Raw genomic sequence first — 27,050 nt, forward strand, 5'->3', positions numbered from 1 at the left:
GTTGTAAAGCAGGGTTTGAAACAAGCTTAATGTTTCAAAATAGGGGTTAAAAGGCTTGGTGTTTAAAAGTAGGGTTTCAAACAATGGTTCAGGGTTAAGCTTTAAATGAGGTTCTCAATGATTAGGGTTTCAACCTGTTCAAAAGCAGTTTTCAAAAATGTGGGTCAAACTGGATTTATTTTTATATATTATATATCCATCCCAACTTGCACAGTGGCTCAAACGCAATAAAAGAGTCCGTTTTTCAAAAAGAACCCATTTACTGAATACAATTTCAATGATTCGTTAAAAATGCTGTAATCTATTCAAATTGCCAAGCTGCCAACCTTTAGCACCTGTGAAGAAATTGAATAGTTTAGAGTCCAAACACACAAGGACAATTGGAGCCATTTCAGGATGCCTCAACCTTTTCTGACATCGGGATGCGGTTTATCTTGTTGGGACACTCTGACGTAGCGCACGGCGGGATTGGAGCCCAAGCGCCTGCGAGCTGGAGCGGCGCGGGTCTCGGCAGCCGAGGGTGTCGTCCGAGCTTTCATCGGGACCGCCCTTGTGGCGTCCGTTCCCGCAGTGAGACGCTTAATGGATATTATGCTACCCGCGCCGGGGTCGTCTGACAAAAAACTGTACGTGGAGAAGAGCCTGTGCAGGCCGTCTAGTGGATATGAGCATTGGACCACCAACCTGAGGAGAAAATGTGTACAGTTATCCGCCACGTTTACCATTCGGCAGTCGAATGACACATTTTTGGGAGCCTTTCCTCTGTTTACTGTATGTGAATTTTTAGAAAATTGAAAAAGAAAAAAAGGTCAACGGCGAAATTCACAACAGGGTTCATAAATAAGCACATTTAAACACACTAAAATACGCCATTCACTCAACCAGCCAAGTACTGTACACTCTTTTCCTCACAAACATTTTACTCTATTGTGAGGAAACAGAGCCTTTTAAATTTTATCGTATTTATTGAATATGACTATTCAGTCTTTTAAGCCTTACCATACATCGTTAATGATGCAATTTTTTTTTAATTCCTTACTCCACAAGGTAATTAAAAAAAAATGGTTTACCATATGGTTGTTTTTTTTGTTTTGTTTTTGATTGTTTTTTTTTTTTTTTTTTAAACAAAAATACGGAAAACCTTGCACACATTTTAAAGCCTTAACTTTTTTTTTTAACGCCTTACTGTATTTTTCGCTGGGGGGTAAAGGACATGTCGCCATGCACACGTCCATGTCTAAACCCTATTACAATTCATTACAAAAGGTCACTTAAACAAAAATAAAAATAACATACTACTTATGTCTTAAAAAAAAAAAAAGCCTGACGCATGATGTCCCCTCCCCCCATAAAAAGCCACCAACAACGCATGGTTGCTTAAAAAATGCTAAGCGAGTCTTTAAACATTTACAAAGCATAGCAACTTAATTTAGGCGTCTATTCAAGTCTGACCATATGATTAACAATTATTCCAAAACAATTTCAAACTCCTATTCATAACCCTGGAACAAATCAACTTAATTTCACATCACACAAGAGACAAACCTCTCATCGACATCCCCGGAGCCATCCACATCCTCGCTGTAGAAAATCTCATTTTGATAGATCACGTTACCATGCTGGAGCTAAAAGAGATGCGAAGGATTAAAAAAAAAAAGTGAGAATGCACACACACATTAGAAATGAGTCACGTGACTACCTTGACTTTGGAGCCACAGCTATTGAGCGGGAAAGAGAAAAGCGCCCTGGTGTCGTCCACTCGTGCAGGGCCGCAGAGATTGTCCAGCAGATTGCTTGACAATGGGCTCACCCCCATAGGCGTTATCTTGGATAAGTCAGCCACCACCGTCATCCTCCCGTCAGTAGAGCACACTGAAAAGACAGAGCTGGTCAGTCCAACTTTGACAGAACGTTCTCTGACGCCCATGTCACTCGCCAGATCCCACACAAATACAGTTTTGTAACCACCCGCGATAGAACAAAGCTTTCCCATTCCGCCATTTTGAAACAAGTGAGGCCGACCAGTAGCAGACCAGCATCTCCATCATGTGACAGCAACAGAAAATAAGTGCAATTACCTTAAAAACGCCTGCAGATGGAGACAAAACAAATACAGCCAACCCCCTAGGGTCATGACAGTTGTTTCTCGTTTGTTGTTTTTGAAAATACTGTAAAGAGGGGACTAAAAAGCTCAGTATTCCACATCACAACATGAAAATACAGTAAGCCAGGGACACTGTAACACAGGGGTCCACCGTATGTTCAAATTCCTCCCCGAAGCACACCACAATGGCGGGAAAACTTTCTATCGCACACTCTTCCCCGAGTGGCGACTCTCGATGTAAACTATGTTCTCAAATCCTATTTAATTGCCAATTCAGGGTACTAAAAATCCAACTTAATTATGTGGAAATTTTACTGTACAGCGTCCGTTTCCAGCATTTAGCGCAGTCCAGCATAAATTAGCTGCTAGCTCGCAGCTCTCAAGTGTCCCAGAGTGAAATCTGATTACTTTTCAAAGGCACTTTAGTAGCCGTGAATCAAAACTGCACATTATGCTGACATCTAGACACCGTTACTACCGATCACTTTTGAACATAACAGCCTGAGTCAAATGTCTTCTGTGGGTATGGGGAGGAGAGAAAAAAAAAAAAACAAGAAAAAAAAAACCCTCTCTTTGTTTACATTTGCACTCTAGCCAGTTAATTTTCTTGTCTTCCCAATAAAGACATCTTTGGAAACAGGAAAATTTATAATGGGCAATTGTATATTACAAATTTTGACAAAATCTTGTCTCGTTGTCGTGGACTCAATCTCATGAGACATCTCGTCTCGTGGGATTTGCGTCTTGTCCCATTCCTAATACTTACCAATAAGTTCTGAGGTCACAAACTGACAAGTCTTCCTCACGGATTTCTGAACAATCCCCGTTTGACGCTCTTTGACAAGGATCTCAAAAGTGCCCGAGAAACTTTCCAAGGTAACATCCTAAAAAACAAACACAAAAAAGATAAATAAAATCTGGAGCTTTCCAAACTGGGACAGAATCAGACCCAAGACCTCGTAGTGGAATCCCTGCGAGAAGACTGGCACATCCAGCTGCAGTGTGTGACTAGCATTGCTCATCTTGTAGCCCCGCTGTGCTGCCAGCTCCGGCGTCAACGTTTCTGAGCCCACGCCGATGGACCACAGGAAATCGAAAACCCAGTGGTCCGCCTTGAAGCTGATACCGGACTCGGAGCAATTTGCACCCAGGACTGGAGGAGCTAAAAATCAAGAAGAATTCATCATTTATGGGTAAACAAAGCTCAAAACCATCGGGAGATTATACCGCCAGGAGATTTCTCATCCCTGCGTTTTGATCTTTTGGCTGCTTTTGATCAGGGGTACACCGGAGATTGCCTGTTAATGCACTGGTTAATGGGTCCCTATCATTTTTTTTAATCATCACAAACCACAGGGTGAACACCACAGTTTGTGGGTTCTTTTTTGCTATGAACTAGCGCTTGAAGTTCTTACAGCGAGAAATCATTATTTCAAGCAGGATTGCTGCTATTGCCTCTCAAAAGTGTTCGTTTTCAATGAAGTTGTAGGCTCGTCACCTGTCTCTTGACTGAGCCTTTTTCCCCCCCATCGCAAAGACTTCTGTTTACTTAGGTAACTTTTTTGTGAGTGAAATTTTGGCGCTCAAGTGACCGAACGAATTAAAGAGAATCCGGCCAATTCTCTAAATAAAATGCTTTTCACAATAAAATAGATTTCAGATTCGGATAAGATACATAAAACAAATAGTTCATTATTTTGGGTGAAGCCTAGTATCAGTTGACCCAAGGTTTGGTACAGGGACCCCGACCGGTGGTTGGCACCTCTGATTCACAGATTGTTGCTCTAGGAATCGTAAGTCAACAACGATGTTCTGAAATAATCTTCAATTGTTAATTCAGGTCGCTGTAAAACAAAAAACAAAACAAAAAAAAAGGTGTCTATTCCTAAACTAGTGGCGAGCAGGAAGCGCTTGAGTGCTCTATAAATGGTAAAACGGTCAGATTCTTTAAAAGGGAGTTTACTTGTTTTGATGCCAGCAACCTGACAGTTGCCGTTTGTACTGATCACTTTTGATGATTCAAATTCTGCTTTGTTGTCGGTTCATGTATTTGACCATTATCTATGGTGAAGGACTTGTCTAAAAACTCCAACATGTAAGAAATGGTGCTTGTTAAAGAAATATTTTTAAAAAATGTCATTCATTATTGTGTAAATGTATTACTTGTCTTGTTTTACATTTGTCTTGTTTTACATTGGGATTTTTTTTTTTTTAAATCTAAATACCAGGATGCTCAGATAACATTCAAATCATTCAACAATTGAATGCAACATTGTTTTACATTCACATGCTAGTTTGAAAATTTACATTAAGCATTTTTTCACAATATTACAAATTTGGCAGAAAATCTCGTCCTCGTCGACTCAATCTTGTGAGACATCTCGTCTCATGAAATTTGTGTTTCAAATAGCGATGAAAACTAGTCACAGCACACATTTAAATATTCAACTTACAGGGGCCAGCCAGCGCTGAGACGCTCACAGAGTAGTAGTAGAGCTCGTTTTCGGGCAGAATACTCAGCGTGTAGTTGATGTCCAAACTGTATTGCACGGTTCCGTGCACTTCGTAGTACTAGGGGAGAACACGCGTGAGCGGTTCCGTCTCAGATTTGAATTCAAACGACGGAGCGTACCTCCTGTGTGACGGCGGGGTCGTCAAAAGACACTTTAAGCAAGTAGCCGTGGCCGTGGGCCTCTTGCATGATATCGGCGAGCGAACAGGAGTTGGTGTGGCGCGCCTCGCGCCCGTTGAGCTGAAGCAAAACCAAGCGGACATCTAAGGGGACGTCGCCAAGGTAGACTTGAAACAGCCGCTCCTCGGTGATGCTTCGGTTCTGGGTAAAAAGAGGGCGTGGCAGCAGGGGCGTGGTCAACATCCGGTGGAGGCGCAGCCTGGTCTCCGCCTCCTCATGCTCAAACATTTGCTCCACGTAGAGATGGAAGGTGTAGAATTCGTAAAGGTCATCACTGGCAAAGCTCTATAAAAAGGGAGGGAAAAAAAAACTTTGTAAAAGGGGAACAAAAAAAATTGGTGATTCAATTTGTCAAATATGAGTTTATGGTATTGACGTTTCTAACCAAAATATAAAACGTCTCAGTGGCCGTGCTTCATTGCGGATGCCACGCCCCCTTTGTGAAATCATTCAATACAGCTGGCGGGTTAAGTTAGGTGTTTCACATTTCCTACAATGTAAGTGGTCCATGAACACCTCTTTGGTGTAATGTCCAATGTGCTGCAAGCAGTTTGTCCTTCACCTCGTGACGGAGCTCAAGTTCATTTCGCCATAAATATCCAAAGTTGAGCACCATCCTTGTTCCACCAAGTTTATGTTTACGTGTAATCCGCTTTCTCAAATTGGTGCACACAGGGTCCATGCATTGCTACTCTTAATGGAAGCAGCTGGAGACATAACCTTTACATGATCCTGTCCGTTTTACTAATATTCCTATGTGTGAATAAGGATGGACTCGGACAATGGTTCAGTCTGCTAGCTTCTTTTATAGAGAATAATGCCGTAATAACCTCAGCTAACACAGGCTTCTGTCTGACGTACGCCTCTAGTTCATCCCGTTATGGCAGTGTTTCTCAACTATATTTTACCAGGCCCCCCCCAGAAAAGAGAAAACCTTTCACCCCCCCCAGTCGATGCACTGAATATAAGATCATTATTGATGAAAATTGTTTAAGTATACCTACACGTGTCCTTTTTAACATTAACAGAAAAACGCAATATAAATCAACTTTCAAAAACTGTTAATTATTTTTAGCGTGTTTATACGGGTTATAGCTTAGTCTAAAACGGAAAAAAGGAAGCAAGTGCACCAAAGTGCCAGAAACTAAGAAAATGATGAAAATTATTACTTGATTGCAATTACATTGCACATGACAAAAACAAAGCATTTTTCCTGGCATCACCTCGCGTCCCCCCAGGGGGGGCCCGCCCCACTATTTGAGTAGCAATGCATTATGGTAATTATTCCAAGTATACAGTGGACATAAAAATGCACATCTGTGCGTCAAAACTCTGCTTATGTGGCTGACAGATCAATCTTCCTCAATTGGTGTCGGGGAAAAAAAAAATTCTCATCTTTAAGTTACCATTTATAGGACGCACCCATATTTTTGGCCTTCATTTTTTGGGGGAAAAAAGTGTGTCTCATATTTGGGGAATTACAGTAAATATATTTTAGAGTCTAAATCAGTCCTTTTTGAATACTCTTATGAGTTCAGTCCTCCCTACAATCTGTAATCCTAAATACAGAGCATATGTATTCATAAGGAACTTTCATCCCCTTGCCATCTTTGAATACTGACCTTCCTGAGTCCACCCTCGGCATCTAAAGGTATTCTAATCTGGACCGTGTCATTCTCCGTCACCATGTCGCCCCCATCTTCAAATCTGCTTCCGTCCAAACCGAAACGGACCAGTGCGCCATCAGGACCGGGATAGGGTGCCTCCAGAGTCTTGAAAACCATGTGGCCGCTGTCCTCGTAAGCGCCTTGATCTGTTCAAGAGATGAGATGTGACCAAGTCGAGAGGAAAGAGGAAAAGTCTTGCAAGTGAGATGAAACGCACGCATTGAACATGTAGCCACCAGGTCTACCATGAGGACCAACCAGCGCTGTCTGGAGAACAGAGTGGCGTGGACCACCTCGACGGGGATGCCGTTCACCTTGGAATACATGATCCAATTATATTTAATAACCAAAAAAAGCCAAACAGTTTTGTGAATCCCCGTTGATTCCATTTGTGGATCTCAGACCATAGCGCTGAACGAATCGGGCTGCCCATAGGGCGTGCGGAACACGAGCCTCTCGTCAGTGAGGTCGAACATGTATCCTTGCTCACGGGCCTCCGACAGACTGATCGGCCCCATCTGCTCCACATCCCTCAGGAACATCACCTGCCAGTCTGAAGTAGAGGAGTCGTGCGCCTGCACAGAACATGAGATGACCCCAAAGACCATTTGAAGTTCCACGTTTAAGTCTGGTAAACAGTTTGGTAAAGATGATCAGAAATCAAGCATGAACTACTGAGTCAGTCGTGTGGTCTGATGAGACCAAAATAAACTTTGGGTTTGGACGCAGTCAAGGAGCGTATGTCTTGGAGCTACAACAGTGCTGCTCGTACTAAAAATTAAATGTTGTAGTTCTCGAAATTATTCTTGATGTAAAAATAAAAAATGTAAAAGCTAGTTTCTCCCCCATACTAGAATGTTTTAACCCAACTTGTCCCGTGCCATCTCTTGTTACCTGTCAAGTTATGATTTATTTTTTGGGAACAGATCTCGATGATCCCAAAAGAGGACACTTTAAATGGAATATTTTTCTGTTGACAAATACCTATTTATAATTTATTTTTTAGAACAGTTTTTACACTATGTTGACTACTTTTTGTGGACAAATATTAATATTTCTGTGAACAGATCTCTACTGTAATACCAACAATATAATATAATAATTCAGGAACAGGTCTGCCATTATGCTGGTGTTTTTTCATGATAATATATATAATATTTGTTATTTCTTTTTGATAACAGATCCTTTCTATGATCCAAAACAGGACACTGTTGATGATTGTTTTGTGGACCAAAACAAATGAAGTTTGAAACTGACTTTGTTTTTAAACCAAAAATGCTTTGTACTTTTTAAGGGGCACTTGGATGAAAACTTCACTGAAAAAAAGGTTGAAAACCACTGCTGTAAACCATTTAAGGAGTAATCCACAAAATTACATTAAAAAAAAAAAACCTGCTGCTGTGGAGAAACAACCCTCACCATGCCTAAAACTGATAGAAATGCACAGGTAAACACCTCTGAACTCTAGATGGCATTCCAGAACTGGCTAGTCATCAAGTCAAAGTTCATTCAGGTCTCACAAACACAAATTAAGACAAATACAAATTCATAGGTCGTAATAACAGGTTACTTCACATCTTCACGTAAATGATGCTACAGCAAACATTCATATAACTGTAACAATGAACGGTCACACTAGTTCAAATAAAAGTCAAAACGCAATTCAACAAGTTGATTTAACAACGAGGAAAATCACTAGGCTCAACAGTTGATGTGCGATTTTTGCTGTGCGAGACGAAACAGCCCGACATTCAGACATCATTTCGCAACTCACATGTCTGAGAATATTCCACTTGTCATCCTTCTTCCCGGCAGCGCATGACACTTCGCTCTTCACCGACACCTGCGGACAAAAGCGGCACGAGTCCAGACACGAACGCGAGGCAACCCGCGCCGCAATCGTACCTCCATGTAGTTGAGTTCACAGGAGACCTCCCGTGGAGCCCACTTGAGGGATGGCGAGCAGGTCTTGTTAAGAGCATAAACAGCATGGGCGTGGGCGTGGGCGTGGCCATGGCGCCTCGCCGACAGCTTGAAAGTGAACGCGAACGTCCGATCGCGCTAAGAAGAGGTAAAGCCATCAGCGTTATTTTCATCTTTGACTGCGGCTGCGCACGTACTTGTTTCTCCGTGTGACAACTTAAGTAGGACGCACGCAGCTCCACGCGACCGCTCGGCGGGGAGACGGTGACGCTGTAGCCGCACTTGGCCGCGTACGGCTCGGTGATGGCGTACGCGCCTGTCCTGTCTATGGAGGTAGCGGAAAGGCGCTGTTTAGTTCACTAAATCCCAAAGACTTTAGACATTCAATACTAGTACTATTTTTCCACAAAATTTCTCAAGTGTTTGGCTCAATAGTATTTCAAAAGGCGAGTGAATTAAGCAATTTATGTTTTAAGAACTTCAGTTATACTGTACGTACTTGAACAGACTACTTTGGGTACTTTAAAGGGATAGTGTGTAAGATTTAGACCGTTTTCCGTAGCTATAACAAACATGGCCGCCTCCGGAGACATGCCACCCCGCCATGTAATATAATTCAGTAACTAGACCTATGATTACATAAACATACTGTTGCTTATTATCAACACATTTATTTGCAAGTTTTTGAAATTCACAATCATTTCATTTATTCCTTTTTGATAAAAAAAAAAAACGGTCTAAATCTTACACACTGTCCCTTTAAGGCCCTTGAGTAATTTAAGTATCCAAATTACAATACCAAGTATCCAAAGTTATTTAGCACTTACATTACATTACACACATTAATTAATAATAGTCTCAACATTGAATACTTAAAGTAATCGGTTACTCTATTAACTATTACCTGCAGTAATTAGTGATTAAAAGAGTGTCTGAAAGTAACAGGTATTAAGTGAATTAAGTATAGTGATTGATTACTCTGGGTAATTCGGTACTAGTTGATTGCTTTATTGCTTATTACCAATAGAAATTGGTTAGATAAGTCTGAAAATAACGTTGTGAATAAAGTGCTAAAGTTATTATTTTAGGTACTAAAGTAATTACCTGAGGTAACTGATTACTTTAGGTTATTATCACCTTACCGTAATTAATAGATTATTACCCTTAATCATCTGATTAAGGTAATTAATTACTGAGTGATTGATACTGGTACTGTTATGCATTATTGATACTATTGGTATTGATTACGTTAATGTATAAAGTAGTTGATTCCTTTGTATTTACTTGATACCAGCTATTTTCAATCACTCCTTTAATCAATTTCTTTTGTTAATAATTGAAGTAAGTGATTACTTTAAGTGCTGATCATTTACTTTAGTTCTTAACATTGGGAACTAGAGACCAATAACTTTAGATACTTAGGTAATTATTTTAGTACCTCAAGTAATTATTGGTAATGATTACTTAAGGTAATTAATTACCTTATGTAAATGATTACTTTATGTAATTAATTACTTTGAGTAAATGATTACTTTAGGGAAGGTAACTGATTACTTAAGGTAAACTATTACTTTCGATAAAGTAACTGATTACTTAAGGTCAATAATTAAATTAATTGATTACTTAATGTACCAAAGTAATCAATTACCTAAGTATCTAACGCGCTTTAGTAGTTCGCTAGTACCTAAAGATAAGAACTAAAGCAATCGATCTGCACTTAAAGTAATTGATTACCATTTAATAGTAATTTCCTAAAGCGATTGATTAAAGGAGTGTCTGAAAATAGCTGACAGTAATATACAAAGGAATCGTTATATACATCATACAATCAAGTAATCCATATTGATTACTTCAGTACCAAGTTAAACTACTTAAGTACATACATACAGTGATCAATTCAGTACTTGATTACAAAATGTAATTCAGGACTTTAATATGTATGAACCAGCTGATTAAATACACTCCTTTAATCACAAATACTTGAAAAACATCAAAAAGTTTGATTAAATAAGCTAGACTGTATTATAGACAGTATTCTGTTTTAAGTGTTTTTTGTTGTTTTTTTTTCATCCAAAAAAAGAACTGCACCTCGGGTACAGAAGTGAAACATGGCGGAGAACCACCAGGCCGATTCCGACCGGGAGGAGCACAACTGGACTTACCGACTGCCTCGAAGCTAGCGTCATCCCCAGCGAATGAGAGGTCCACGGCTATCACGAAGGAACGATCGTGACATTCCATGTCCACAACTCCTACGACCAAAACACAAAATCCTTCATACGGTGTTTGGGATTTCTGTAAACGGATTTGTGCGCGTTCCATACCATCCGGAATGGGATCAGCCAACGTGGACAGAAGCGACACCGCCCTGGAAGAAAAAACCCCATCAAATAATAAATAAGAATTTGGGTTTTCATGTTGTGTCCTAGAGTATAACCTTACCACAAATATAAGAGCCACGCCATAGTTGCATGGCGCCACCATGAAAGCAGCTTTTGAAGAAACGGGGCAACCAATCGGAGGCCCCTCGTTGCCACATGCAAGGTGCTGATCATTAGCAATCAACCAGAGGCGGTTTGTGTTTGTGGGGCATTCGAAAATTAGATGACATTTTCAAATAGGACATAATAATACAAAAAACGGATCTTTAACGTGTTAGTTGTCTGAAGACAAAAATGTAACTTGCTGCGGTCAAGGGGATTCTTAAATATGATCTTAAAACTGATACTTGATTAAAAATGATATTTGAGCACACCCTAGAATGGCTTTTTCCTCATCCCTCTTTCTTGATGAGCAATTTACATATCAAATAATGATTAAAGGAAGTATTTAATCAGGTTTTATGCTCTTTCAATGTACACCAAACTAAAACATTTTTTGGTCATCTAAAACAGTGGTTCTCAAATGGGGGTACTAGTACCCCTGGGGGTACTTGAGGGAACTTCAGGGGGTACTGGAGATTTTAAATAAAACAAATGTGCAAAAATTCTTTGAAAAAATATCGAATAAATTAATTGTTTCAGGAAAATACAAGTTCAACAAATTTTATGTTCAGTAGGTTATTCATTTTCATTACTGTAAACATCCACATTCACCCCTATTCTAGAATGGTTCGACCCAACTTGTCATATGCCGCCTCTCGTTACCTGTCAAGTTAATTATTAATTTTTGTGAACGTTTCATGCTATGATTCCAAAAGAGGACACTTTAAGTTGAATATTTTTCTGTAACATTACAGTTGATCCGTAAAACATTTATTTCAAAACAGTCACAACTGAAATTTGAAAAGTAGAGATTGAAGTTTTTTTTGCCTTTGTTCACTTTCTTTTAGGTTTATTTCTTTTGGTAAAACAAAATAAATACATACAATTGAAATGCATTTTGTCTGGTGTGACTCAAAAGGAAGCCAAATATCAAGAAACATAGCGAGGAAAACCTGCAATAAATGTCATAAAAAACATCATTAAAAAAATGTCATAAATTAAAAATACATGTAGTAGAGGTTGATTTTTTTTTTAATAAACAAAACTGCTGTGTCACTGGTCTAACTTAATTTGTGAACATTTGTGACATAGACCTGCAAAAGCAAATATTAAGGCATTAGAAATCAAAAATGGAACTCATGGCCATACTATCCTGCCAAGACTCTACTTACAGAAGCTAAGCAGGGTCAGGCCTGGTTATAACTTGGATGGAATACCGCCTGGGAATACCAGACGTGCTAATTTCTTGGTGGAGCTCATCTCAGGTCTTTTGGTCTGGTAGGACAAGATCTCAGGTGCATTGGGCCAATTCCGACAACAAAGAGGAACTAACTAATTAAAAAAAAAAAAAAAAATCAAGTTGTCCGTTGTCACGACCATGCTTCCGGGAGAAACTCCAAAATAAAAGTGTACTGGTTGTGGTATAGTTTTTTTGAAGGCATTGACTGGCCTTCTCGCAACATTTGGCTGTTTCGCTATAATGTTATAGATTGACAGGCAGCGCATTCTCCCACTCCTGCTCCAAAAGGCTTCACTGCAAAAAAGGGAGCTATTAATTTATTATATTGGTGCTGAACTGTAACGGCCCCCCGCCCCCCTCAAAAAAATCGTGGAAAAGTAGATCTCGAGGCCAAAAAGTTTTGGCACCCCCAATACCTCTAAGGAATTCCATAAGTAAGTACGGTAGCGTTTCTCCGCCCACATGGGCGGGTTGAGTCAGTGAAGACGTCCAATGGAGCCTGACAAGGCGCGGACACGTTCGCGGTCCACGACAGGCCCCCTCGCGCTTAAAAGTCAAGGCGTCGCGGGATCGATCCGCTGGAAGGGGACGTTGGCACGGTTCCGATCTGGAACTCCGTCGGAAGAGTTTGGCCACGATTCCTTGACATTTGCATAATGGCCCCCCGTCGCGTAGTCCGCTGACTAAAGCTGGCGGCAGGGAGGTTGGCGGCGCGTCGGCCCGCGCTCTCGTTCGTTAACATTTGAGTCACTGTGTGTCATTAACAAAGCGCCTCAGCGTGCGGGGGCCTCACGTTGCGCTCGGACGCCCAATGGCTAATCCTGACCGACACGTCCCGAAGCTGCGTTGGATATTCAGCCATACAGTTTCTTGTTGTCTTGACCAGGCTCTTTTTAAGATCGATTTTTCCTAAGTTTGATTGCGGTTTTGTCCCCCTTGGAAATTGCGATGACAGAGTTGCATTGTATTCACCTAAAAAAAAATGTTTTTTTTTCAGTGTAATATATTTAATATAACATTTAAAACAATTATTTTTTTCTGGTAAAGTATTATTTTAGCTTTGTTTTAGGTTCACTTTTTTCAGTGTTTTTTTTTTTGCTGTTTTCTTTCTTGTTATATTTTTGGTCTTTTTTGTGGTTAATGTTTGTTCTTTCATTTTTATATTTTACAGATTTTTTTTTTTTAAATATTATTCAGGGATTTTTTTTTCTTTTTTTTAAATGAAAATGTCATTTTTTCTAAATATTATTTTTGGTTTTCAGAATATCTTTTTCTCTCAAGGTTTTGTTTTATATTGTTTCTATGTTCTTTGAGGTTTTTTTTCTGTTTTTGACTTATTTTTTTGCCAGTGTTTTGAGGGATTATTTTAGTTTTTCAGAATTTTTCAGTTTTTCGGGAAGGTATTTTAACTCAAGATTTTTTAGGGAGCTTTTTTTTCCTGACTTTTTTCAGGTTTTAGGGAGAAAAATTGAGAGGATTTTTTTTCCCTCATTCTCAATGTTTTCATTTTTTTAAGAAAAATAAATGGGACGGATTTTTTTATTCTCTTTTGCAATATTTTTTCTGTTTGGGGGGGATTTTTTTTTTTTTAAATTACACGATACACGTTCTAAATATCAGGAAAAAAATCCATGCGCAAAAAAAAAAATCGTCACAAAAGAAAAAAAAAAAAACCAACAAAAAAATTATATATACATTAACAAATAAAAAAACGTGAAAACCGGATTTCTTTACCAAGTGAATGCAACACAGTTCCATACTATTACAATGTAATATGTGATCCATTTTTCAATGGATTTTCTTGGATCGGAACCCAGCTCACTCTTCCATCATGCTGCACTTTTCACAACAAAAAACAGATCGCCTCGTCTACTCGAGTGACACTTTCATCATCTCAGCCACACCTTATGGCGCCCCCGCAACCACTCACCCCCAGCCAATGGCGCGCCTGCGTCCGAGGACGACGCAGGCTATTTATCAGGCAGGGCGCGCGTGAGCGGCCGTCACACGATCTGGCGGAGATGCTTCGGCCGCAGGTGCTGCTGGCGCTTCTGATGTCCGCGGGGCTGCTGGTGCGGGTCGCCGCCGGCGCCCCGGACACGGCGGACCTGCTTGCAGAGGCCCTCAGGGCGGACGAGGCCTTGGACAAGGTGAGTCCATCCTGCAACTCACCTTAGGTGGAAAGTAGTCAAGGACAAATTGTAGCGTTTTCAGGTCCTTATATTTTACTGCCTGGTTATATTTTATATATTTAAATTTTACTAAATGATTTCTTTTGTACTTGTAAATGTAGCAAGTGTCTGGATTTTCTTTTAAGATGTGTTGGCAATACTTTCAATGACTGACAAAAATCTGTCTTTGGCATGATGATAGGAAATAAAGTATATATACACTTCATTATGGTATTTAAGTAGATTTTTAATACATCTATACTTTAGTTGAGAAACGATTTTTCTTCCTGCAGTATATTTTAAAGTTAATCCCTACCAGTGGCGTAGCAAGGGATTCTTTTGGGGGGTGGCCAGGACAGGCGGAAATGTGTTTCTCATTTTTTATGCCATGTACACAAAGGGTTCAATGAAACAAATAACAAATATACAGATTTGAATATGCGGTTAGTCTAAATATTTTGTGGCAGGGTATCAAGGGTCTAAGAATACTGCAAGCATGTAAAAATGGGAGTTGTACGAGGTGTGGGGGTGGGCAAAGCAAGAAAAGTGATGGTAGTGGCCACCATGTAGCTCCGCCCACTTACAATTGAAAACCGATACCTGTACCATTTTGCTAAGCTGACTTCAAACTTTTTCACTTTATAACAAGATGTCAATTTGAGTATCCATACTTGTACTTTCATGAGGAAGAAAAGGGGCATAAAGCTACCTTTTTTTTTTTTTTTTAAGAACACGGCTCGCTCGCTCCTGCTGAGGCTCATCTACGAACTGGCGAAGAGCGACGAAGAGCTCCCCGAAATGGGGGTGGCGCTGATGCGCCGGCATCTCCCGCTTTCCCAAAGAGAGCGCAAGGCGGGTTGCCGCAATTTCTTCTGGAAGACTTTCACCTCCTGTTGACATTGTAAAATATTGAGTACATCGAAATGAGATTCTCTGTTTATTTTTTTTGTGTTTTGTTTAGTGCTGTGCCGTGAGATTTTACTTCATAAATATGTGCCTTGGCTCAATATATCACAGCTCTACGTCATCAGTGTGGTATTTTTTTCTTCGTATGTGGACAAAACAAACACTTTAGGATTCAAATTAATTGAAAATTACATTTTGACTATTTCAATTTATTCAGCTTTGCGCTTAGTCAAGTTAGTCACAATACACTCCTTTTTTTCTTTGAAAAATACTTTTAATTGGGTCGCCTAAACGGGACGTGCCGCAGTACCGTGAGCTCCACTTCACAGCATTTCAAAACAGGGAACCCAAAAAAACAGAGAAAAAATAGGACGCGCCAAAGGCTACATGGCTGATTGTGCAACTTGGACGTAACATTCCGAGATCAGTTTACAAGAGTTGGATCAACAATCCGACTGGACAGGTTTCTAGCCCTTCGGGACACGAAAGGAAATGGGACAACACTTCAACATAAACTGTATAGAAATACTGCAGCTGCTAAGAACAATTACAAAGCCCCTGACATGACATTTTTTTTTTTGGGGGGGGGGGGGGGGTGAACACATGGTAATTTTGAGCCATCTTGCGTTTTCATAATACTTTCATTTTTCATGTTTCTAGATCAAAGGCCTAAATCGGGTTGAAATTGACACCGAGAGGTTAAACCTATTTTGTTGCCTGAATTTAGTATTTCACCTTTACAAAATACTGTTTTGAGTACAAATGATCATTTGATTGACAAATGAAACGCCAAGTCCTGTCTGGGGCTTTGTACAAATCAAGAAGTGCAAGGGTATACTAAGAAAGACCCACAAGGGAGGAGGAAGTCTGGATTTATATTTTTCGGTGGATGTTTTCACCCTGTGTTCCTATCAAACCGTCGACTTCATTGCACCGTTCTGAGTAACAGTCTAAAAGATTTTTTTTTTTTTTTTCACATTCATTACGGCTAAAACTTGTCAAATCGATTCAATGGTAAACTACATTCCTTTTCCCTACAGTTCTACGAGGCTACAACGCAGCCCGTTGAACGTAGAAGTCACAGTTATTGTGTTTTGAGGCAGTTATGGATTTTTTTTTTTTTTTTATATGTCATCCTTCAGTTTGAAATTAGCGTACAAGTCCCTGTGCGGTAGGACTAAATATGTACCAAAAAACATGACCACGGCTACTTCAAATGTCACTCATTTGAATCAGTAACAACACAGGCTAGCAAATAATACAACACAAAGGGGATGCGGACTGTAAAATCTGCGCGATGTAAAACAAAAGACAAAAAAATTCCGTTAGTGTCCCACAGTGCGCCCGTCAGCAGTCCGTAGAGATTTTGGCCGAGAGATCCTGGATCCGCCGGGCGCTGCAGCCCTTGCACAGGATGTGGCCGTCCAGCGGGTAGCAACCGCGACCTTCGCCCTCCGAGGACAGCAGGAGGCCGCATTCCTGCTCGGGACGGATAATACGATCAGTTTGCTTGATTCTTATCGATTTTTTCAGTTTTTGTTGTCCTTTCTGGTGCTGGCTTTTCCTTCATATTTGAGCCACTCAATTAATCGCAACACCTTAGCACTGTCCCGGTTGCCATGGTAACAAAAGATGTGCTTAGCATTGGCACAGAAGTGAAAATTCAGAAGGGAAAAGATGCATTAAGGAATTTCAAATGCAAAAAAGAGACATTTTACACCCCATATGGGCTCCAGCAATGGCTTGATGTGTAAAAACAGTTTTGACATAACAGCAAAACTCGCCACATATTTAGGCACAATAGTCTGAACAAGGGCCTGACCAATATGGATTTTTTGAGGCCGATGCCAATTTTGGACAGAAAAAAACAACTGTTACATTGGCTGATTAATCAGAAAAAATGATAAAGAACGTCTGATTAATGTTAAAATAGATTTAAAGAACAAAGTCGAATTTGTTTCTTCCCAATGCATTTCAACAGGTGTCAATTGTTTGCCAGTTTTCACTTTTTATTTTATATTTTTTTGAAACAAACAGTAAATTAAGTGATGAGTAAAGTAGTGGCATTCAGGACAGGCCAATTCTTTGCACAACATCCTTGCATTGTTCACCTCATCATTGCGCCTGAAAATGAAGATTTGCTTTGTTTTGAATGATAGGTCTGCAAAATGACCTCAGTATATCATGATATAAACTGTACAATGTTACATTATTGGTAAGGATGAATGTGACTAATGACACTAGTGTTATTTGTATACAACTGATGTAAATTAGAAGACTAAAATGATCAAATATTCTCAAGTATTGGCCGTTTGGCTGATTGTTTTTGGTCTAAGTTTGAAGGCTTGTCCAAACTCAGGTCACAAATTCAAATGTTGCATTAAAGCAGCGCGTCTCAATTATATTTTGTCAAGCCCTCCAAAGAAAGAGAGAGAGAGAGAGAGAAAAAAAAACAACAAACAAAAGGAAAATAAAAGAGATATAATTCAACTTTCAACACCTGTTAATTCTTTTTTTTTAACAGCGTTTATGAGGGTTACAGCTTTGTTTAAAACTGAAAAAGAATAACATGCATCAAAGTGTCTGAAACTTAAAAAAAATAAAATAAAAAGATGAAAATAATTATTTTATTGGAATTCACATGACAAAACCAAGATCGTTTTCAAATTTTCCATCCTTTATGGCGGGCGTTCGACCAGGTTAACGAAAACTCACCTCGCAGACGTAGCAGTTCACGTGAAAGCTTCGGTCCAGCGCGACGATCCTGACCGTCTCCTCCTGACCCGCCTCGGGCATGATGGGCTCTCCACACACGGAACAGCGTGGCGCGTATTTCCTGTTGGGGACGCGTGTTAACCGCGCACAATAAAGTGGCGCTTTTTTCCCAGGCTCATACTACGGCCCTCATTGAGGACGTGGATCGAGACTTGTTTTTTTTTTTTTTTCTCCTCACATATTCCTCATGTTTTTCTTTCCTCATCTAAGATCTTAGGCCACTTCTGAATGAGTAACGACCAGCCTTCGCATCCTGTCTCCCTCTGGTGGCCATTGTCTTTGAGTTAAGTTTCTTAGTGAGACAGTGAAGTCGAATTTTATAGCGTCTTACTTGTACAGATGTAATGACAATAAAGAAAGCTTGGATATTTTAAAAACGTGCGTGTTTTACCTGTGAAAGTCCTCAATGCAGTGTATCTGCGAGGTGGCGTCCACTGTGAAGGGGACGCCGTCCAAGCAGCAGTTACACACAACGCATGTGAAACAGCGGGGATGGTAGGCCTTCCCCATGGCACGCAGGATGCGGTCCAAAATGGGCTTGGAGCACTTTGAACATTGCTCCAGCGTACTCTGGCAACACACACACACACACAAACAAATAACATTTTAAAATTTGGATTCTAATTATTCTAATTACCGTAAATTTCAGATTAAAAGACGTACTAGTATATGTGCACCAGCAGCAAAGATTGAGCAAAAAAAATGTTTTCGTCATGCACAAGCCACATCGGAGTATAAGCCGCAGACTTATGTCAGATATTTGCACAGAAAGATTGCAATTTTTTTTAATGCTGTACTATATTTTTAAAACTTTTTGAGCACTGCCATTGCTTCGTATCTCTTCAGTTCTATTTATTAGCTGTTTCACCCCCCGGTGGCTAGTAAATAAACTGCAGATACATCATTCTAAACCAGTGGTTCTGAACCTTTTTCAGTGATTTACCCCCTGCAAAATATCTTTTCAGCCAAGTACTCCTTGACCAGTGCAAAGAACTTTTGGGTGGAAAACAACCAAACAAACAAAAAAAGACTTAAAACATGCCATCAGTTTCTTATTTGTCAAACTTTAGACCCTTTCAAAACTTCATTTGTTTTGGTCCACAAAAAACAATTAACATAAAGTGTCCTCATTTGGATAAAAGAAATCTGTTATCAAAAAGAAATAACTTCATTACTAATAAATATTTTTTCACAAAAAAAATAATCAGTCTAAAGTGTCAGACCTGTTCTCTTAAAGAAATAAATCATTAACTTGACAGGTAACGAGTGGTGGCACATGACAAGGTGGGTCGAACCATTCTAGCATGGGGAGAATCTGGCTTTTTACAACAATGAACATAAAATTTGTTTAATGAACTTATATTTTCCTGAAACAATTATTGAATTTTTTTTCAAGGATTTTTGCAAGTTTGTTTCATATAAAATCTCGAGTACCCCCTGAAGTTCCAGTCCTCAGGGGTACTAGTGCCCCCAATTGAGAACCATTGCGCAAGACTTTAAGCCGCAGGTCTCAAATCGTGAGAAAAAAGTTATCGTCTGTAATTTACTGTAGGTAAAAAGCTTGGAGCCGGCACGGAAAAACTGTTCATCGCGAGCATGGCGTTGTCACTCACAATGTAGCAAGTCTCGCAATAGCTCTTCTTGTCCAGGGCGTAGAAAGGCTGCCCTCGCAGACGGGCGTGGCAGGTGATGCACGTGAAGCACTCCACGTGGAACACCTGCTCCATGGCGATGCAGCCGCTGCCGTCGCCCACCACGTTGTCGCCGCAGCGAGCGCAGCGGCCTGCAAGGGCGCGGGGGAGAAAGAAAACGTTTTGGCCGGCTGTTCTCTAGCCCAGATTTGCCGCGGGCCGTACCGAAATAATCCTCCGCGGGCGGGTGGTTCATATCGTAAACAAGCTTCTTGGTGAGGCGATCCAACTCCTCTTCTGGACGGTTTGGTGCTGCCACGTGCTGATGAAAAAACAAAAATAATCAGTTTCAAATTCATTCACTGCCAGTAATTTTAGAGAATTTTGACAGTTTCAATACCTGCATGATATCGTGTTCATATATATATATATATATATATATATATATATATATATATATATATATATATATATATATATACACAGAATCTACCAAATTAAAGCACAGACTCAAATTAATAATTATTTTCCTTTTATAATGATGAGTTGACAATGGATTAACTTTTAGTAAAACAACTATCAATTAAATCAATTGTAAAGGTAATTAATTAAACGAGTTACTCAATTAATCCTTAATTTGCTAATAAAAATAATCTGTAATTTATTTAATATATGTAATCATAATTATTTACAATAATTCAAATTATAAGATCAAATTTAAAAATCAGCAATAATTTGCTAAAATCACATTTAAATCAAGAATATATTTTGTAGCTGGTTTACTTACACCGGATTTATTGTGAAAAATATTTTCATTTGTTAACAAGTATACCTCAAAGTATTTATGTAAAGCCTTTAAGCGAAAAAAAAATTAATGCATAAAAAACCCAGTAGTAAACTAATATGTAACTTCTTTACATTAATTAGTAATCTATATACAAGATAAAACTTAATATCTAGAAAAAAAGAGCAAAAAAACTATAGTAAAAACCTCAAAAGTTGAATTACTAATTTAAACAGTTATAAACATGCAATTATTCAATTTAATTCAAATTCAAAAATCAAACAAAAACTGCACTGTAGACTTCATTTTTTTTTTACTGGTTCTATGAAGGATGCGGCCCATTTACCTGTTTTAAAACATCAAAAGTGGGCGTCGAGCCAAAACATTTACCCGCCCTTGTGTGCGTCCTCACCTTCCCGGACTGGTAAGCGGGACTCTGTACCGCTCCCATTTGATTATTTTCCATCCCTCGTTTGGACACGGCCACTTGGCCCCCTCTCGCCCTCGCCATCTCTTGAGCCTGCGAGGCGGGGTGCGCGACGTACCAATCCTGCGGGCTCGCCTGAGGCGGCGGTCGCGGGGCGTGCTGGCGAGGCGGCGGAGGCGCGTAGGCCTGCTCGGCCTGCCTCCCCGTCTGCGAGTAGGTGACGGGCTGGGCCGTCTTGACCTGCACGCTGAACCTGGGCCCGGTGGGGGTGGAGGCCGTGGTGTAGGACGCCGGTACGGGCTGGGGGTACGGCTTGGAGGCGTAGTAGTCCTGCTGGTGCGAGGCGGCGTACGGGGAAGCGCGCTGCTCGCTCGGGTAAGATGACGACGGGTGGTATTGGCTATGGGGGTGAGGGGGGTACCCCGAGTTGGGCCGGCTCTGCGCTGCGACGGCGTTGTAGTGATCGCCTGTGAGGTATTTGTTGTAAGGCACGTTGTCGTACAGCTGTGGAAAACAAACAAAAAAAGTTCATTCTGTGCACAGATTATCAAAGGAGTTTTTTTTTTTTTTGGGGGGGGGGGGGGGGGGGGGGCATATACACTATTTGTCAGCATAAAATTGTGACACCCAATTAGTGTTCTCCTGTAATTAGTGGAATCCAAACAGTAGAGGTTGGTCATTTATTTTACATGATCATATATTTGTTTAATTTAAAGGGACAATGTGTAAGATTTAGACTGCTTTTCATTACGGACAGCAGGAAGTGTTGCATTTACCATTGTCCGTAGCTGTAACAGACAGGGCTTACTTTTATTATTTACTTATTTTTATAGTTTGTTATATATGGTTTCGTTTCTTATATATTTTTACTTTGCAGTATATTTTTGTTTATTTTTTTTCCCCCATTCACAATTTTTTTAAATTTATTTTTACTTTTTTTTTCATTTATTATATGTTTTAAAGCGTAAAAGGTGCATGGGAAAGGTGAAAGACGTTATGGCAAGGGTAGACTATAATTATTAAAATTATAAAAGTAATTATTAAAAAAAAAAACTTTTTGTCATTAACATATTTGCATTAAAAAATCGTTTAATTAATAAACATAATAGGGAAGCAAAATTCTTGACATTTTCAATGCTGAAAAAAAAGAAATTAAGGTAAATTATTCCTTTGTAATATTATATTCTATGTGACCACTTAACTAATTTAAACACTGTATTCTTATTATTGAATTTGTGAAAAAGAATTTGATCGATGAAATCAGATGGATTAATCAATCTCAGGAGACTGTCGTTTTATCCAATAGCGTCCTCTGCTGTCAACTGAGAGTGACGTCAAAATGCCCCCTGGCTTGCATTGTAAAAATTATGGCTCTTTCCTTTTCTTTCAGGGTTTGTACAAGTGACAAGTGTCGTACTTGTGCACTAGAGTCCTGCGGCTGTCCGTCGAGGTCGGCCAGCATGGCGGTGAGCGAGTCGATGTCGGCGTCGATCTTGGAGTGATAACCCACGGCTTTTTCCGGGCCGCGGTGCTGAAAGAGCGCACGGTTTCCGTTTGACAAGGACACGAAGCGAAGATTTGTCCGACTACGTTGACAAAACACCTACGATCAGGTCGTAGCCGTCCCCATGGGCGCTCCAGTTGCGTTCGTCTTTGGGACCGTGCGGAGGCGGGTAATAACGATCGCCGGGTGCGTGATGAACAGGCCCACCTTTTACACAACAAATACAAAGTATAAAAAATTCTCAAAGAGGACATATTATGTAAGATTGATTTTTTAATTGCCGCTTTACTCTTAACTTGACTGCTAGTAAAACCATATCAATAAATCAGAATAAAACTGGCATCAAAACATAGCCATATTAAAAGCATGGTAAGCAGAGCTGCACCATTAGCACGGATTAGCTTTTTCTGCTTTGTTTAGTTAAACAGTAAAACCAGCTACACGTTGAAGCAAGCACACTTGACCTCTTTTGAAGAACTGTTCTCTACCTCTAATTATAATTTAAAGAAGTTTAAAAATAATAAATATGAAACATTAAAAATTTATTAAATGCTAGGAATCTAAGTCTATTTATTTATTATTACTGTTTTTATTATTACTGCCCTTACTGCTCTATTGATGTTTTTTTCGTTTTATTGCCTACTTTATTATTTTCTCGATTGTGGAACGATTGTCTGCCCCGGAAAGTGAACAGAATAAGAATTGCATTGTGTAGTATTACTATGAATATGACTTTCGAAACTTATTAAACTCATTTTGCCTCATGTTTGTTTTCAAAAATGTAGGCACAATCTTTAAAGCAAAATATTTTCACCCGAAGACAAGTTTTTGTGTTTTTAATATTCAAGCACAATATTGGTGTCCAAAATGTACCTAATAGAAGAATGGCTAAAATAAATGATGGCGAACCAAGATCTTTTTTTGAGATGGTCTTACCCGTGGGTCCGGTTGCCATGTATCTAGTCGCCATCCCTCCTCCTCCACCGTTCTGCTCATAAGGGCTGTATTTGGGCCGGAAGTCAGGCACGCCCTTCTTGTTGGGGGCTCGGTAGACGGCCGAGCCAGCAGAGTGGGACATCTGGGGGACGGCTCGTTCGGGACTATCCAGAGTCCTTGGTGGCAACCAGGTAGGACCGGACATGGTGGGATTCTGCGGGTTGACACAAGGGGGCCAATGAGTCCAGCGGAAAGGATGCGTCGCTGTTTTGTTCGTTTCCCGTGGCAACGGCGGCTCAAACAATGGACTTTCAGAACAGGAAGGCAGCAGCCATTCGCAAAGGTTTGGGGATTTCCAACAGCGGGCCCCCCGAAAACATTGGACGCAGCTGCGATTCTCGCACCCTCGCTGCCTGCCACCCACAATGCTTATTGTCTTCGGCTGTTTACAGCAGTATAGCGAGGATTTTCAAAATAGGAAATGTTGTGTAATGAAAGCACCTGGCTCAAAACAATACCATCCTTTACAATTTGATCCATTTTAGATTCAAGAGTAGGGTGGGGGGGGGGGGGGGGGGGGGTTATTAAGTCACTCAGACTGATTGAGAGAATTTGGGTCGTATAGCCGTCATAAATCCTCATCACTAAGAGGATTATAATGATGATGTTGTGGCACAAAAAAACAACCACGACTCAAAATGTAAGCTTTGACACATTTTCTTCTGTTTAAGTAAAGTGCAGTACTCTATGCTTGACTAATATTATGAAGGATGAGGAAAAAATAAGACACAGTGCTCATTTAATGTATATATAGCATGAATCTATTTCGATACAATAAATCAATATTATATACGTCTATGCAGAAGATTTTACATTACCCCAACTTTAGGCCGTGTCTATAAATCACTTAATTTGTCTATTGTTTGAAGTACACCACAAGGTATCTTTACTAACATGAAAGGAAAAAAAAAGTAAATATAAATCATCTAAAAAGATTCCCATTAAGGTTGTTTATACCGCTCACACACACACTCAATGATGGCGCCACCTACTGCAGAGAATGTGCAATTACACTTTATTGTACTACAGGACAAAAAAAATCATTGCATGTTCTTTCGGGTCACACGAACCCCTGGTATTGGTATTGGTACTGGGTGGGAGGGGATGAATACTGTATGTATTTACATTTTGGAACACACACACACACTCTCTCACACCTCTTTGAGTGGACGGGAGAAATGTTTTAGCCAAGCTCATTGAATGTCGTCAATGTTATTTTTATATTGATGATAGAATAGGATGTTGATTATAAAAATAACTAATAATTATAACAGATTGCTAAAAGCAAAAAAAAAAAAAGAATAGCTGAGGTTTGACGTTTCAGAAGTTCGTGACAGGGCGTTAAATGAAAGGGGAACCCATGGTTCTTCTCTCTTTCAAAGTAAGATTTTATGACACCACAGAGTAAACATAAACGCATAATATTCAACCGAAATGAAAGGTGGAATACTACACAACAATAAACATACAAAATGTGCACGAAAATATCGCAAAACGAGTAACAATCTTGAAGTAAATATATCTTGCGCTTTTATTTTGAAGGCTGCAGCTAAAAGCGTGCAGCTAGCTACATGTAGCGATTTTTATCGCCTGCTAAATTGCACAATCTGCCAAAACGCAAAAACAACACACCACATCCAAACATGCATGACTCAATAAAAGGAACGCGATTCATTCAGAATTGAGGCAAACAAACAAAAAAAGTGATGCCTACGTTGCCCGGCTGCCTAACTTCGCAATAGGAGCAAATCAAAATAAAACATCAACAACGGAAGAAAGGACGCTCACCACCAGAAACGGCTAACAGCAACGCGGCGTGCGGCTCCCATGAAATCTTGCTGGCGAAAAGTTGTCGCCAGGGAACAAAACTTTCTCTTTTGGGTGGGCTGGCGTCGTTAACCTACTTTTGCCTCGGATCCGGGGGCCTTCTAGACAGAAGAGCCACCTCGCGTAGCATTCCCGACGTGTGACGTAAGCGAACAGACGCCGACTGGCGCGCACGCGCAAGGAACACGAGATGGGCGCGTGACCGGGGAAGTTATCAAAATAAACCAAGAACGTTTCAATTCAGTACATTAAACGCTTAAAGTATTATAGTTAAGCGCTCAATGTATTATAGTATTATAATCTTACATGAGTAAAGTTTTCTATTTTCCAAAAAAACAAAAGAGTGGTTTAAATTAGACCTTTTTGAGATTAAGTCATAACATGACGAGGATGAATTCAAATATTTTCTGAAAAAAATATTTTGTTAAGTGCTAATATTATGAAACTAAACATCACATTTTGCCGAAGTTATTCATTTTACAAGAATTAAACAATATAAGTATAATACCTAATACCTACATAATACCGCAAAATGCAGTTTAAGATAAAATATGTATATTATGAAATGAATAATACACTCTGCAAAATATGTGAAGGAACTCACAAGCTTTCTATTGAAAGATGACCGTTCCAACAATAAACCACTCCAAAAATTACTTTTGTAAAATTTACTTAGAAGTTTTGAGTGAAAAATAAACATCACTAGGTTTTGTTCCAAGTTTTCAGTATAATCCTACAAATTAATCATTCATCATGGATGACATTATAAGAGTAAAGTTGAGTATTATATTTTGGGAGATTTTATATTAGTCATGATATTCAAATTTTTTTTTTTTATACTGACTATTTTCGTTCTTTTTCCTGTTTTCTTTCTCTACGTTCTACTTCTATTTTCATTTGTAGTGGTAGCGCTCCTAATGGTTAAATGAAATACATACACGTTTTATCTTTTGTTTTTCATCGTGGGCTGAATATAATTCACATTTACTCCAGTTTATAGGCCATAATGATGTGAAAACACAAAGTTTGTGAGTTATAGTAACACACGCTGTTACCATGGTAACAATGTGTTTGTTAACAAAAAGCTCACCAACTGGCCAAATGAAATAAATGTTTTGTTTTGCATGTTGCAAACCTCCAACTTTATTAATGGAATTTCCTGCATATTTGCCTGTAAAAATGTTTAGTTCTTTATGTTGTTACTTTTTCGTGTAGTTGAAAAATCTCTCAGTAGCACCCCCTAGGAAGTCTAATGGACCAGTCCCAAGTTAACTATTTCAAAATATGTTTTCTTTCTTAGGAGGGAGCTTGGCAAAATATAATTGAGACGCACTGCACTGAAGTCTTTTTAATGCATATTTGATACAGTTTTTGATGCATTTTTTAAAAATAATTTATTAATCTTATTCATTTAAATGCTTTCTGAACATGTTTTAGGCTTGAAACGAAATTAGGCTATTTACATGTAAAAAGCGTCTCTACTTACGAAAAATTCACGTTAGTAAATGACTTCTGTAACAAATTATTTTCGTAAGTAGCGGTACTACTGTAAATGAAAAGTTGGAAGAACATCTAACAGCCCAAGATCTCCCGAATCCGGCAAGCCAAATGAAATCGGATCATCGATAGCAAAATTTCCGGGCGAGAGCCTTGCCAAAAAAATGGGACAAACAAGGCCGGTTCCCGGGGATATCCCCTACTTCCTCTGCTGTCCGGTAGCCGCTTGCCCTTATATGTCCATGCGGACGGCAAATTGCAGGAAGCCTTTGTTTATGTCCACACGTTGGCACCGGCTTGAGGGATTCGGGTCAGCGTTGGGGCTAGCGAACACCGACACGCATGTAAAGGCCAGGAAGTACCCCCCGACCCCTCCCCAGCTTTGCCAACGGGACAGACTCAATGGTTTCCGCCCATTGGAGA

The 27,050-nt window shown here is 39.7% G+C and overlaps 3 protein-coding genes across 3 annotated transcripts; 1 reads left to right on the plus strand and 2 right to left on the minus strand.

The window, feature by feature from the left end:
* Positions 1 to 261: 261 nt before the first annotated feature.
* LOC148428961 (uncharacterized) lies at positions 262 to 10,851 on the minus strand. The gene is made up of 16 exons (XM_088423849.1): positions 10,829 to 10,851; positions 10,711 to 10,754; positions 10,549 to 10,638; positions 8,584 to 8,711; positions 8,369 to 8,524; positions 8,238 to 8,306; positions 6,868 to 7,038; positions 6,681 to 6,777; positions 6,419 to 6,609; positions 4,737 to 5,081; positions 4,558 to 4,675; positions 3,061 to 3,266; positions 2,871 to 2,988; positions 1,700 to 1,872; positions 1,546 to 1,625; positions 262 to 684 (listed from the first exon to the last, which is right to left on the minus strand). The coding sequence occupies exons 1-16, from the start codon at positions 10,849 to 10,851 to the stop codon at positions 402 to 404; spliced, it is 2,292 nt and encodes a 763-aa protein (XP_088279975.1). The 3' UTR covers positions 262 to 401.
* Positions 10,852 to 14,104: 3,253 nt separating this feature from the next.
* Positions 14,105 to 15,296, plus strand: sst5 (somatostatin 5). The gene is made up of 2 exons (XM_088431514.1): positions 14,105 to 14,259; positions 15,010 to 15,296. Exons 1-2 carry the CDS (start codon positions 14,131 to 14,133, stop codon positions 15,175 to 15,177), a joined length of 297 nt encoding a protein of 98 aa, XP_088287640.1. The 5' UTR covers positions 14,105 to 14,130; the 3' UTR covers positions 15,178 to 15,296.
* Positions 15,297 to 15,771: 475 nt separating this feature from the next.
* Positions 15,772 to 25,274, minus strand: trip6 (thyroid hormone receptor interactor 6). Its single transcript, XM_088431499.1, has 10 exons — positions 25,092 to 25,274; positions 23,244 to 23,457; positions 22,411 to 22,514; positions 22,221 to 22,334; positions 20,789 to 21,307; positions 19,818 to 19,914; positions 19,575 to 19,744; positions 18,353 to 18,531; positions 17,902 to 18,022; positions 15,772 to 16,665 (listed from the first exon to the last, which is right to left on the minus strand). Exons 2-10 carry the CDS (start codon positions 23,446 to 23,448, stop codon positions 16,534 to 16,536), a joined length of 1,641 nt encoding a protein of 546 aa, XP_088287625.1. The 5' UTR covers positions 23,449 to 23,457; positions 25,092 to 25,274; the 3' UTR covers positions 15,772 to 16,533.
* Between the last annotated feature and the right edge of the window lie 1,776 nt (positions 25,275 to 27,050).

Source organism: Hippichthys cyanospilos, chromosome 1 (genome assembly GCF_059441005.1).
Source record: "Hippichthys cyanospilos isolate Australia breed blue-spotted pipefish chromosome 1, RoL_Hcya_1.0, whole genome shotgun sequence".
In the NCBI taxonomy this organism is placed as follows: Eukaryota; Metazoa; Chordata; class Actinopteri; order Syngnathiformes; family Syngnathidae; genus Hippichthys; species Hippichthys cyanospilos.

Bases quoted from the DNA above. Each gene is read 5' to 3' on its own strand.
- LOC148428961 (XM_088423849.1), bottom strand. From the start codon at position 10,851: ATGGCGTGGCTCTTATATTTGTG. The intron at 10,639-10,710 runs GTATGGAACGCG...TTTTGGTCGTAG, and splicing joins GGCTGATCCCATTCCGGATG to GAGTTGTGGACATGGAATGT. The intron at 4,676-4,736 runs GTACGCTCCGTC...GTTCTCCCCTAG, and splicing joins ACCCCGCCGTCACACAGGAG to TACTACGAAGTGCACGGAAC.
- sst5 (XM_088431514.1), top strand. From the start codon at position 14,131: ATGCTTCGGCCGCAGGTGCTGCTGGCGCTTCTGATGTCCGCGGGGCTG. The intron at 14,260-15,009 runs GTGAGTCCATCC...TTTTTTTTTAAG, and splicing joins CGGACGAGGCCTTGGACAAG to AACACGGCTCGCTCGCTCCT.
- trip6 (XM_088431499.1), bottom strand. From the start codon at position 23,448: ATGTCCGGTCCTACCTGGTTGCCACCAAGGACTCTGGATAGTCCCGAA. The intron at 22,335-22,410 runs GTAGGTGTTTTG...GCGCTCTTTCAG, and splicing joins GGGACGGCTACGACCTGATC to CACCGCGGCCCGGAAAAAGC. The intron at 19,745-19,817 runs GTACGGCCCGCG...GCGCCCTTGCAG, and splicing joins GCCCGCGGAGGATTATTTCG to GCCGCTGCGCTCGCTGCGGC.